Raw genomic sequence first — 12,149 nt, 5'->3', positions numbered from 1 at the left:
CTTCACTGGTTCACTAACCTCTGGATCGTGTGGCCGCATCCATCAACTTGGTTCTGATGACCGATCTGGTGGTTGACTTTCCCGCCAGTAGATATCCCGTCCAAGTATAGCTCGACCTGTGGGGATAATTAAACTAATTCGTTGATTGATTCTTTTCTGTTTTCAATTTTTTTTTTCCTCGAGGCTGTCTAAATCAGCTTTGTTTTGCCAATTACAGTACAGTATCAAAGAGAAATGAAGAAAAGCGCAGTGGTGGGTGGCAGGGCCGGATTTAAGGCAGGTCAGGCGGGGCTACAGCCCTGGGGATTCCACGAGAAACGGGCCTCCTCAAGAGATAAAAAGAATATATCCGAATTTCTGTCGGAAACTTTAATTTTTGTTTATAGTATTTTTTCATATATTTACGGCAGGCAAAAATGTCGTGATTAAGAAATGTAAGCTTGTAGCATGCTCGCAATTTACGACATTGTGCCTACCAAGGGACTTACCCTCCACAAACTAAAAAATAAACACTTTTTTAAAACTAAAACATGCCTATTAAATATTTTCAAAGAGGAAATTGAGATTAAATTTACAAAAATAAAAACAACAAACAAATTTTCTTTTTTTTTCTTAAATATAGCATACTTTTAGATACAACTATTTTTATTCATAAGTGTATCTTTATTCAACGTTTCGAAAAACTGTTGGGGCCTACTCAAAAGTCCTGCCCTTAAATCCGCCCCTGGGGAGAGGTAATATGAAGCTTATTTGTTGTCGCTTTCATACGTCTAATTATGACATTTCAATTAATACACAATAAGTGTGTAAATACTGATGAAAATGATTTAAATTGAGTCCATTGCGATCATACTTATAAATATTTTGGACATGAAAAATTTGGACACGATTTTAACCTTTAAACATCGCAGAGAGGACACAAGTCGGCGAAGACGCCGATTATATAGAAACATAGACACATAGCGCATTCTTCCACGGGAAATGTAATGATTACATAAAAGCCAATACGTGACATAGTGGACTGGCCTCTTTCTTGATGTCCTGCTATGATCAGCTGCTGATCGGAGGGAGGGATTTGGTTTCGCGACCTGTCACAGCGCACTTACAACGAAAGTCAAGGGATGATGAGAAGCGCAATCCATAAATTCAACACGTAATGTTTGGGATTTATGTATGATTGTACTTTCTGTTTGATTATACCTTCTGTATCATTGTACTTTTTGTATGATTGCACTTTCTGTATGATTTGTACTTGTTGTATGATTGTACTTGTATGATTGTACTTTTTGTATGATTGTACTTTTTGTATGATTGCACTTTCTGTATGATTTGTACTTGTTGTATGATTTGTACTTGTTGTATGATTGTATTTTTTGTATGATTATACTTTCTGTATGGTTGTACTTTCTGTATGACTGTACTTTCTGTATGATTGTACATTCTGTATGATATACTTTCTGTATGATTGTACTATTTTGTATAATTGTACTTTCTGTATGATTGTACTTATTTGTATGACAGTACTTTCTGTATGATTGCACTTTCTGTATGATTGCACTTTCTGTATGATTGTACTTTCAGTATGATTATACTTTCTGTATGATTGTACTTTTGTATTATTGCACTTTCTGTATAATTGTACTTTTTGTATGATTGCACTTTCTGTATGATTGTACTTTCAGTATGATTATACTTTCTGTATGATTGTACTTTTGTATTATTGCACTTTCTGTATAATTGTACTTTTTGCATGATTGCACTTTCTGTATGATTGTACTTTTTGTATGATTACATTTTTTTGTATGATTGCACTTTCTGTATGATTGTACTTTCAGTATGATTGTACTTTCTGTATGATTGTACTTTTCCTATTTATCGTCCGTTAATCGTTTTAATATATTTGATTTTATGTAAAGCACTTTTCTGAAGAGGGATCGCGGTGGCTGAGTGGAAAAGCTCTCGGCTTCCGAACCTGGGGTCCTGGATTCAAATCTCGGTGAAGACTGGGATTTTGAATTTCGGGATTTTTAGGTAGAGACCCTAAGTCCACCCAACTCTAATGGGACTTTAGTAAAAGTGGTTGGGCGTTGTGCTGGCCACATGACACCCTGCTCGTCAAGCGTGGGTCACAGAAACAGATGATCTGAATATCATCTACCCGATAGATCGCAAGGTCTGAAAGGGGAAGTGTTTTCGTTTTTTGTTTTTTAAACACATATTCCCTCCAGGATAATAAAGATAGTATTATTATTGTTGCTGCAAGTTCCCATTAAATTATAACTACATACATGTCCTCAGTCTCAAAGAAGATAATAAATAAACAGTTAAAAAGGGAAATTACTGTGTCAGTGACTCTTAAAAACTTAATATAAAGTTCGATTTGTTCGTTATAGTGGCCAATTTACGAGGACGTTATGGAGCCATCACAACTGACAAAGGTATTCATGTTTGACCACTCGTTACGTGTGGACACTGGCTCGACATGAAAACATTATCAAGATTTGAACTCGTTCTCATCAGCTTGGTAGCCAAGTAGTTTGACTCTGTTGCCAGGTTTTATCAAAAGGAGCTTTTAATTGCATTCACATTTGGCCAGAAAAATATCTTGAGATAATTACAGAAGCAGAATTACTGACAAGTGTCATACTGTTATAGCTGTGGTGGTGTGATGGGAGGAGGTAGCAGTGTGGGTGTGTGTGATCAGCTGACAAGTGATACACGCCAGCGTGTTGCTAGGGGTCAACTGGGTCAAGAGATAGAGACGGACCAACAGGAAGTGCAGGTATATTTAGGCCTCCTTCAGTCGTAGAGCGTTTATGGTTCATCTCGAAGAACACTTTACTTCACTGTAGTCCTATTTTGGAGAGACATTCCCGTCCACATATATCGCAGGTTAAGATGGCTCACGCTTTGGTGGTAGAGGAGCCGGCCATTTTCCGTATGGCACGCTTTTCTTCCAAAGCTGAGGCCCATGTTTTTCACTGTCTATAGCTTTCTTGGTCACCGCCTCTCTCCATCTAGTGCGGTCTAGGGCTATGTCTTCCAAGTGGTCAGTATCAATGTCCACTGTTTTCATGTCCCATTTTTATTTGTATCCACGTAACGGAGGTGGGGGCAAACAGGAAGTACAGGTCAAACTCTCCACGTGATATGACCATGGGATCCGGACTAGCTTTAATACAAAGCCTATATCAACTCTGTGTTATACGCAATGAAGCATTTAGACTGTCCGTTGTACAGTATTGGCAGTTGATTTATTATCTATTAAAGGATTGCGTCATAGTTTGTCATACCGTGTTGTTCAGTATTTGCAGACGGCCTGATAGAAAGTCTTAGCAATACCAATTCGTTTTTGCAATATTAATTTTTGTTCAAGCTTTATATTCGGGATATGCAAAACATGGGAGGACACTGTTCTTGAATACGGCTCCAACGATTCTCCTTGAAATTAGACAGCTGATTTATATTTTTGGGAAAAAAGAATTACTACCTCGTTGGCAACACTGGGAAAACTTTGGTTTGACGATTATAATTTTTCAAAGTATAGAATTTTAAAAAAATTAAATTTAGCTTGAGAACTAGAAAATCTTTATCTTCCGGTACTTCTCATGTAGGCCCTATTCGTTAAAGAGTTTAATAAATTTATGTCCAGGAACAATTTGCGCACCGCCTTCTAGATATTGATCTAAATATTATGAACTCTAGTCGATTTACACATTCGCTTAATTAACTGGAATTGTTTCTCAGCGGATATCGCGGTGTGAAAGGGACATTTTATTTATTTTTTATTTTTTTTGTTACTGGGAATGGGGCCGAGTTAAAAATGAAAAAAAAAAGTTCCCTTTTTTAAATTTAACATTCATTAGTTATTAAGTCAAAATACTCACTCTAGGGTTCTTTTTTTTTTTTTGTACCTTTGTTGAAAAGCTTTAGTGAATGTTACTCCAAATAGGTCTCCCATGGTATCTTCAATGTCGTAAAAGAAGACTGAAAATAAATAAATAATAATAATAATAAAAAAAAAGAAATGAATGCATGTATTAGGTTCGAAAAGTCCTAGACACCTATAAAGAATTTTTTTTTTAAATGGATCAATGTGCCATAAAGGGTGCACAGATCAGGGACCTGAATCAAATTGTAGCATCTAATTGCCCAATGTTAAGTAGCTGGTCATCTTGTGTCTCGATACGCCAATGTACCCTGTCAGCAATGGGTGTGGGACACTAATTAGAAGTAATAAAAGAGAGATTGGATACGAAGATTAACCGCTACGGGTTGAGATATTTTCACATCATAGCACAATCCTTCTTTTTTTAGCTGGCAAGAGTGAAGCTTAGTGTCCTTGAGATTGTTTAGTTATATTATAACTTTTATATAGCGCTACTTTCATGCTTATAGCATGCTTTTGGTCCAATCTCATTTGTGGACCGGTTGGGGGGGGGAGGGAGGGGGTATCTAGGAGTTGGTTTTCCGTGCTGCCCGAGTCGGGTGTCGAGCCTCGAGCCCCCTTCTAAATGGCCTCTCGACCACGCTTCCCACATCAATATATTCAATATTTTACTTGAGCTATTTTACAAACTTTTTCTGTCGGGGAGAGGGGGGGGGGGGTTTGCATATGACCGGATTTGGCCCGTGGGTCGATGTTTGAGCATCATTTTATCAGATAACAATAAAAAAAAAAATTCCTTTATCGCAAATATGCAACTTTGGAAAGACGAAGAATTTTGTCCCCTTATCAAGAATCATAATTAAAAACGTCTTGATTTTTCAGTGTCGAAATAAAAATTGCCAGATTTGATCTAGAAGGGATATAGACACTGGCTGTAAGGACTCAAAACTAAAAGTTATCTTTCCAGAAGGAGTTAACTAAAACAAGTTTCACTCCCCCCACCCATAACGCACACACTCACACGCACGCACACACACACACACACACGCACACAACACACACAACACACGCACACACACACACACACACACATACACACACAAAGCTAGAACTAATGTCACAGATCGGCTCAGGGGCAATAAATAGATGTAGCAACGTGACGGCTGTTGATATCTGAGTAACATTGTTACAGCAATAGGAAATGTCACAATTCGTCGGACAGTCTATTCTTGTTGAGAGAGCATTCACTGTTTGCTACTAGTAGGAAAGGGCAGACAACCACCCTCTTCAATTTCTCTTATTAATAATTCCCCCTTGTTATGGTATAAGTGTATGAGAATAGATGTCTGTACGGAAGATGAAAGGCAGAGAGAGAGAGAGAGAGAGAGAGAGAGAGAGAGGTAAGAGTCATATTTGCGTGTGTAGTGTTGGAACTTCCGTACGTTGGTATTCAAGTGACGTGAAGAACATTGTTTATTAAACTTTAAACCGCTCGAGATCTTGTTGATTGTGTTTTAACATATATGTACATTGAGGTTGTTTGGTTTACTTTGTTTGTTGGACTTGTTTCGGATATTCTGATTTAGAAGATAATTACATCCTAGCCCAAACCTCTACACAGGAAGACAGAGGTTGGAAACGGGCAGGGTTAGAACTGAGACTAATCATTATAGAAGGACTCAGTGACCTCTGACTTGCGACGTCACAACCTGTGGGCTGTGAAGATCAATAGCTCGTTGCCACGTCGTACATGCCCTGTGACTTGTCAACACGCTATTGGTCTAAACATCCTCACAGATGGTGAAGTTGCAGGTCAGTGTTCTGGCCTTCTTTGACGACTGGTCTCGTTCGAATCCGGGACCTTAGCAACGACAGTCCTTGGCGTATACTATACGGCCAGGCATACCATGTGGCCAGGCAACTGTCAGGAATGTAGAAACTAACTATTGTAATAACAACCGGCGCCAAGGGGTGTTTTTATGAACTTAATATAAATGGAATCTTTACATAGTCTTACATTAGCAGTTTAGACCTAAGTTAATGTCCGTGTAGGTATGTGTGTTATTCTGTGTCGTAAAGTGAATGTGTGTGCATGATTGTATGTGTTATTGCGTCTGCGATTGTGTGTATTTATATTTGACTGGATTCGCAAGAAAGAAGGGTGAAAATGCAACGGCGCCTGGTGATTACATATGCCCGACCAGTGACCGCAGTTATGTATCAAAGATCATCATCATCATCATCAAACTCCATTTGAGTGAGGGCTTGAGAGGCTCAAATCCTCTCTTGCATGTAAGTACCTGCACTTTCCCACTATGTGTATGTACATATTGTTTTGCATGTAAGTACCTGCACTTTCCCACTATGTGTATGCACATGTTGTTTTGCATGTAAGTACCTGCACTTTCCCACTATGTGTATGTACATGTTGTTTTGCATGTAAGTACCTGCACTTTCCCACTGTGTGTATGTACATGTTGTTTTGCATGTAAAAACCTGCACTTTCCCACTATGTGTATGTACATGTTGTTTGCATGTAAGTACCTGCACTTTCCCACTGTGTATGTACATGTTGTTTTGAATGTAAGTACGTGCACTTTCCCACTATGTGTATGTGCATGTTGTTTTGCATGTAAGTACCTGCACTTTCCCACTATGTGTATGTACATGTTGTTTTGCATGTAAGTACCTGCATTTTCCCACTATGTGTATGTACATGTTGTTTGCATGTAAGTACCTGCACTTTCCCACTATGTGTATGTACATGTTGTATGCAAGTAAGTACCTGCACTTTCCCACCGGTACTGGTCCAGCATCCAGAACACCATGTCCACGATGGAGGACTGCATCAGGGGGTTGATGCGTGTGAGGCGAGGGAAGAGGCTCTTGTCTCCAATGTTCTCGGTGTTGCCCACTGGGGTGATGAGAGGCACATTCCAGTCGTTGACCATGTAGGCAAGGATCTCCACCGCTCTGCTGCATGCTACAAAGTCAATATGAGAAAAATTCAAGGCGTTCATAACCAAACTAACATACAGAAAAATGTGATTAACTATTGATTATAATATAATATAAGTAACGCAGACAGGAGTAGTAATGTGTTCCCAAATGTTATTTCATTGTATCTTATAAATTACAGACGTTCTTTCAAAGAAAAGAAATTGTTACTTCCCAAGTGTAAATCTAGTCTTTAACTCTATCTCTCCGTAATTATTTTCTGCGCTCAGAAGGAGTTATTAATTTTCCCCATTTGTATTTCACTTGCCAGTTAGGGTTAAACCTCAATAACGTTTTTCTTTAATGTTATAATTGGTAGAGATAGATGCAAGCCATTTTTATAGAACACCTGTTAAAGTTTATGAACCAAAAATTTAGTTAATTTAATGGGGTCAAATCAACGATGTTAACGTCAATCAGGAGAGAAAGAGTTAAAGTCTCAAGAGACAATATTTTTCCCTTCCTGTCTGACTAAACATGCCAATCCGTGATAATCTTTATCATCATTTTCCGACTAGTAATAAATACTAGTTGTATGTTAATTTCATATTAAAATGAAGTTCTCCTTTCAGACCTTGCCATCTATAGGGGCAGGTGATGTAAAAATCATCTGTTTCAGTGGCCTATAGCAGGGGTGGGCAACCTTTTTCTACGGAGGGCCGCATTAAAAAAAATTGGGTCTGGCGGGCCGCATGATACTTTTTTTACTCCCAATTGAGGTATAAAGAATAATCTTCGTTTACTTTAAACTTTTTAGAATGACGTTTAAAGACATTGTTTCTTTAGCCTCTTCATGATAAGTGATAAGAATCAAAAGTTTCAATAATTTCTAGATTTATAGATATTTACAATTATTTATTTAAATATATTTACATTTTTATATGTGTATTGTGTGGGAACACCTGATTTCTTTAGGCGTCGGCGGGCCGCATAAAACACTTCGGCGGGCCGCATGTGGCCCGCCGTCCGTAATTTGCCCACCCCTGGCCTACAGTTAACTAGGGTGTCATGTGGCCAGAACAACGACCAACCGCTTTTTTTTTCCTAACCTATGTTAGGTACCTTAAAGAGCTGGTTGTAGAATACTGCGTATAAACCACCTCCCCTCTTCATATTAAAATAAATTATTCTGTAAGAAAAACTGTTGGAGGGGAATTTTTTTTTTTTTATTATGTAATCACCACAGTACTGTGTAAGGGCCGCCACTTCAGCCAATAGGTCAATTACGGCCCCTATGTGACACGGATGAATTGTTGGACTGGTACTTCCGGCCTCTCTTTCATCTCCGCCCCGGCGAGAAAAAAAAACAAGAACTAAAAGCTCACCGAGGCAACCCTAAGGGCCAAAGTTCACAACCCTGCTGTAGAAATGTATATTTTTTATTATATATCTGTATTACATTGTTAACATCATTATTCTCATATTGTCTGTTGATAGGTTGATGGCTTGGATTGTAATGAGGTGCTAGATAACATTTTCGCTGTCTGTTTCACAAACTTAGCCTACAAAACAAACAAAAAAAAATGCTGAAAATCTGAACAGATAATAAAGATAAAGTACATATAAAAGTACGTAAAAGTACATAAAAAAAATTCTCAATCTAAATAAGTAGGGCGAAACATTTTCTTAACCCTTGCCGCCCTGAGTTCTTATCATCACACTCTAACTAGTCTTGGCTATAAGACATAAAAATTAATTATTCTCATGGAGAAGAGGTCTTTTGTTAAGGAAATACAGCTTTCTTTCACTCCATGTTATCTGATCCTAACAATTTATCAGCATCGTCAGACAGTGAAATTAAGTTTCGTCTGTACTGTGTGGAGTTCATTTAACCCTTTCCATCTGGCGTCTACCCTTCCTAATAAACAATGATTCATTAATAGGAGCCTAAAAAATATCTCCATTTGTGTGTCAAATGGGAATAAACTTTAAACCGTTTCTGTCAGCTATTTTTCAAAATTTCTATTTAACCAGCCGGATATGACCCGCAGCCTTAGTTCGGGCATCGCTGATCTAGAGCATTTGATTTCTGTCCAACGTGTCGAGATGTGACTTGTATCAAAAAGTGATGGCCTTACCACTTTTTAATTAACCCACGAAAAGGAAAGTAGAATACAAAAAACGGATTTACCCGATTTGTACTATAACATATTTTCCTTCTTCTATAGATATATACAATTTTTAAAATAAATTTGACAGTCCTCCTGTTATAGGGAGGGGGGGCATTTAACGTATATTACGTTCTCTGTGATGTTTCAATGTACGTTCATGCCGAGTTTCATCCAGATTGGTCAAACGGTGTTAATTTTTATGAGATACGTAGGCACAGGCACCTTACATTCTACTTTATATATTAAATGACAGTAATTCTTCAACACATCATTTTAAAGTTGGCATGTAATCAGGGCCGGATTTAGGGCATGGCAGGCTGGGCTACTCCCTAGGGTTACACAAGAAAGGTGCCTCAAACAAAAGAGATTTTTATAGTCTTAAAATTGTCAAGCTACAGCAACTTTTATGATGTTTTTTTTTAAATTTAATTTTTAGCACTTTTTAGCGATACTAATTTAATTCTTACGATTGTCAAGAAGTGTCCGAGTGTAGCGTGCTCGTTATAGAGAAATGAAATTTGGGATCTACAAACGTGACTAAGTTTGGGATCTACAAACGTGACTAAGTTTGGTATCTACAGACGTGACTAAGTTTGGGATCTACAAACGTGACTAATTTTGGGATCTACAAACGTGACTAAGTGTGGGATCTACAAACGTGACTAAGTTTGGGATCTACAAACGTGACTAAGTTTGGGATCTACAAACGTGACTAAGTTTGGGATCTACAAACGTAACTAAATTTGGGATCTACAAACGTGACTAAGTTTGGTATCTGCAAACGTGACTAAGTTTGGGATCTACAAACATGACTAAGTTTGGAATCTACAAACGTGATGAAGTTTGGGATCTACAACAATTAGTTAACGTAGGGCCTTACCCTCAGCTAACTCAAAAATGTACAAAACTTACTCTTTTTTTTAACTAAAAAATGCATTAAATTTTTTTTAAAGTAGTAAAATAGATTATTTTCAAGTACTCTATTTATTTCTTCTAAAATATGGCATACTTTTAGATATTAGTTATTAAAAAGGGCATTCTTATTTAAACCTTTTGAAAAAGTGTAGGGGTTTGCACAAAAAGTCTGACGCGGAGTCTTAACATGCTTAAATCTGACCTTGCATGTAATATATGCGCTCAATGGACTCAACGCTTTTAGTGATGCCAGGTTTCTCCCTCAAAAGCTCAGTGCACTGACCAAAGGTTTGGAACTCCTCCCTATTGATCTCAGCAGACAACATGCTACACTACATTCAAGAAGAACATTAAGACCTATTTGTTTAAAATATTTTTAGATCAGTTTTTATAACTCTCGTGATTATGTTTGTAATGTTATCACAGCGTCTTGAGCCTACATCATGTTTGTTAACAGCGCTCTATAGATTTAATAATAATAATTATTATTGTAGTAACTCCAGTGGCGGACTGAAAGGGTTAATGTGTGCGGCCTTATGATACACGCGACTCAGGCCAATCACACAGGTCAACGGGTCAACGGCTGTCGATAGACAAGGGACAGTACTGCTATTAACTGCAAGTATGACCTGCGTTGTGGTCATGTGATCAAGAGTCTTCACGGTCGAGAGACAATATGTAAAGAAAGGACAGTTGAGTCCAGGACAGCAAAACAGCAAGGACTGTGCGGTACCTTTGAGTCCTCGAGAATGTAGCTGTGCGAGCAAGAGAGACTTGTAGTGTTTAGTAAGGCAGTTCTGTTGTGTAGCAAAGCATTTGCAGTTAGTGTAGCCAATTGTGTTTATTGGCTGTTGTTGATGTATTTGTAATTAAACCGCCACATTGTTTATTGAAGCTCTTGTTGTCAAGTTCTTGTGTTAGATGTTGTGTTTAGCAGTGTTTACAGAAGGCCTGACAGAGAAGATCGTAACATTATTATTGTTATTGTTACTGTTACTGCTACTGTTTCTGTTATTGTTTTTATTTATTTATTATTATTATTAATTATTATTATTATTATTACTATTATTATGGCTAAGCCAGGGTCAAGTTTCGTTAAAGGGAAATGGCTGCCTGGTCGTGCGGTTTGCGCGCTAGACTGTCGTTCGGATTTATCGACGGTTCAAACCCTGCCCGCTCCCATCCCCCGTCGTCCTGCGGGAGGTTTGGACTAGGAAGTAAACTATCTTCAACTCTGAAGGAACATCCGAATTATGTAAAATATTTTACAAACAAAATTCATCGTAGTCCCTTTATCAGTTTCCACACAGGAATTATTATTACTATTATTATTATTATTATTATTATTATTATGTTACGAAGAGGAAATAACTTTCTTTACCTGGTCCAACAAAGACGCTGATGTTGTACTGACAGCTTATCTTGGCGGCCGCCACACCCACCCCTCCTTTCTCACAGCTCCCCTCCCTGCTGACCAGCTTAAACCGGATGGCGCCTTGGTGTTCCAGATTGAGCCTCTCCACAGCCAGGTCCATGGCCGGAAGCACCTTGGGGCGGGCGAAGTTCCAGGACAGATCTGAAGGCTCCAGCGAGACGATGGTGACGTCAGCGGGGAGCCGGAGCGGGTAGGAGGACGTGGGCGACGTCACTGACGCGCACAGATGCCACACGAATGACGTCAGCAGTAAGTGTGACGTCAAAGCAGCAATGATCTCACTTCCTGTCATTGCCACTGACAGTCGGGTTCTCGAGGCCATGTTTCGTGTAGACAGATTAGATTAGTCTTATGCTAATTCTTCAAGCGGCCCTTTTTGAATTGGCAGTAAAATAGGGCCCCCACAGTCACATGAAAAGTGTTCGAGATGGACCATAGTCGTTCTACGACAGAAGGAGGCCTAAATGAAAGAAATTCTGTCGATGTAGCAGTCTCACCTGCATGTAAATAAAAAAACAAGATAAATAAATAAATAAAAATAATTTTAAAAATTTTATTACTCCCTTATATATCTTATAGAGGGATTATTTAGCTCTAAATAAACTAACGAATGATAGATTTGTAAAAAAAAATAAAATAAATTGTGATGATATGCTTATTGATTCATACTTTGGATGGCTGCCTGGTCGTGCGGTTTGCGCGCTGGACTGTCGTTCGGATTTATCGACGGTCCAGGGTTCAAACCCTGCCCGCTCCCATCCCCCGTCGTCCTGCGGGAGGTTTGGACTAGGAAGTAAACTTC

At 38.5% G+C, this 12,149-nt stretch overlaps 1 protein-coding gene across 1 annotated transcript in view; it reads right to left on the bottom strand.

Moving 5' to 3' along the window:
• LOC106080306 (atrial natriuretic peptide receptor 1-like) overlaps positions 1-11,784 on the bottom strand; it is a 90,925-nt gene extending 79,141 nt beyond the window's left edge. The window contains exons 1-4 of the mRNA XM_056013580.1: positions 11,294-11,784; positions 6,675-6,872; positions 3,915-3,987; positions 19-116 (exon numbers count right to left, since the gene is read on the bottom strand). Of these exons, the coding sequence (XP_055869555.1) occupies positions 19-116; positions 3,915-3,987; positions 6,675-6,872; positions 11,294-11,669 (745 nt within the window). The 5' untranslated portion in view covers positions 11,670-11,784. The remainder of the gene's footprint in view (positions 1-18; positions 117-3,914; positions 3,988-6,674; positions 6,873-11,293) is intronic.
• Positions 11,785-12,149: the final 365 nt, after the last annotated feature.

This window comes from Biomphalaria glabrata, chromosome 16 (assembly GCF_947242115.1).
Source record: "Biomphalaria glabrata chromosome 16, xgBioGlab47.1, whole genome shotgun sequence".
Classification (NCBI taxonomy): Eukaryota; Metazoa; Mollusca; class Gastropoda; family Planorbidae; genus Biomphalaria; species Biomphalaria glabrata.
Note: the sequence above shows the minus strand (reverse complement) of the source record. Positions and strands in the feature narration are given on the sequence as shown.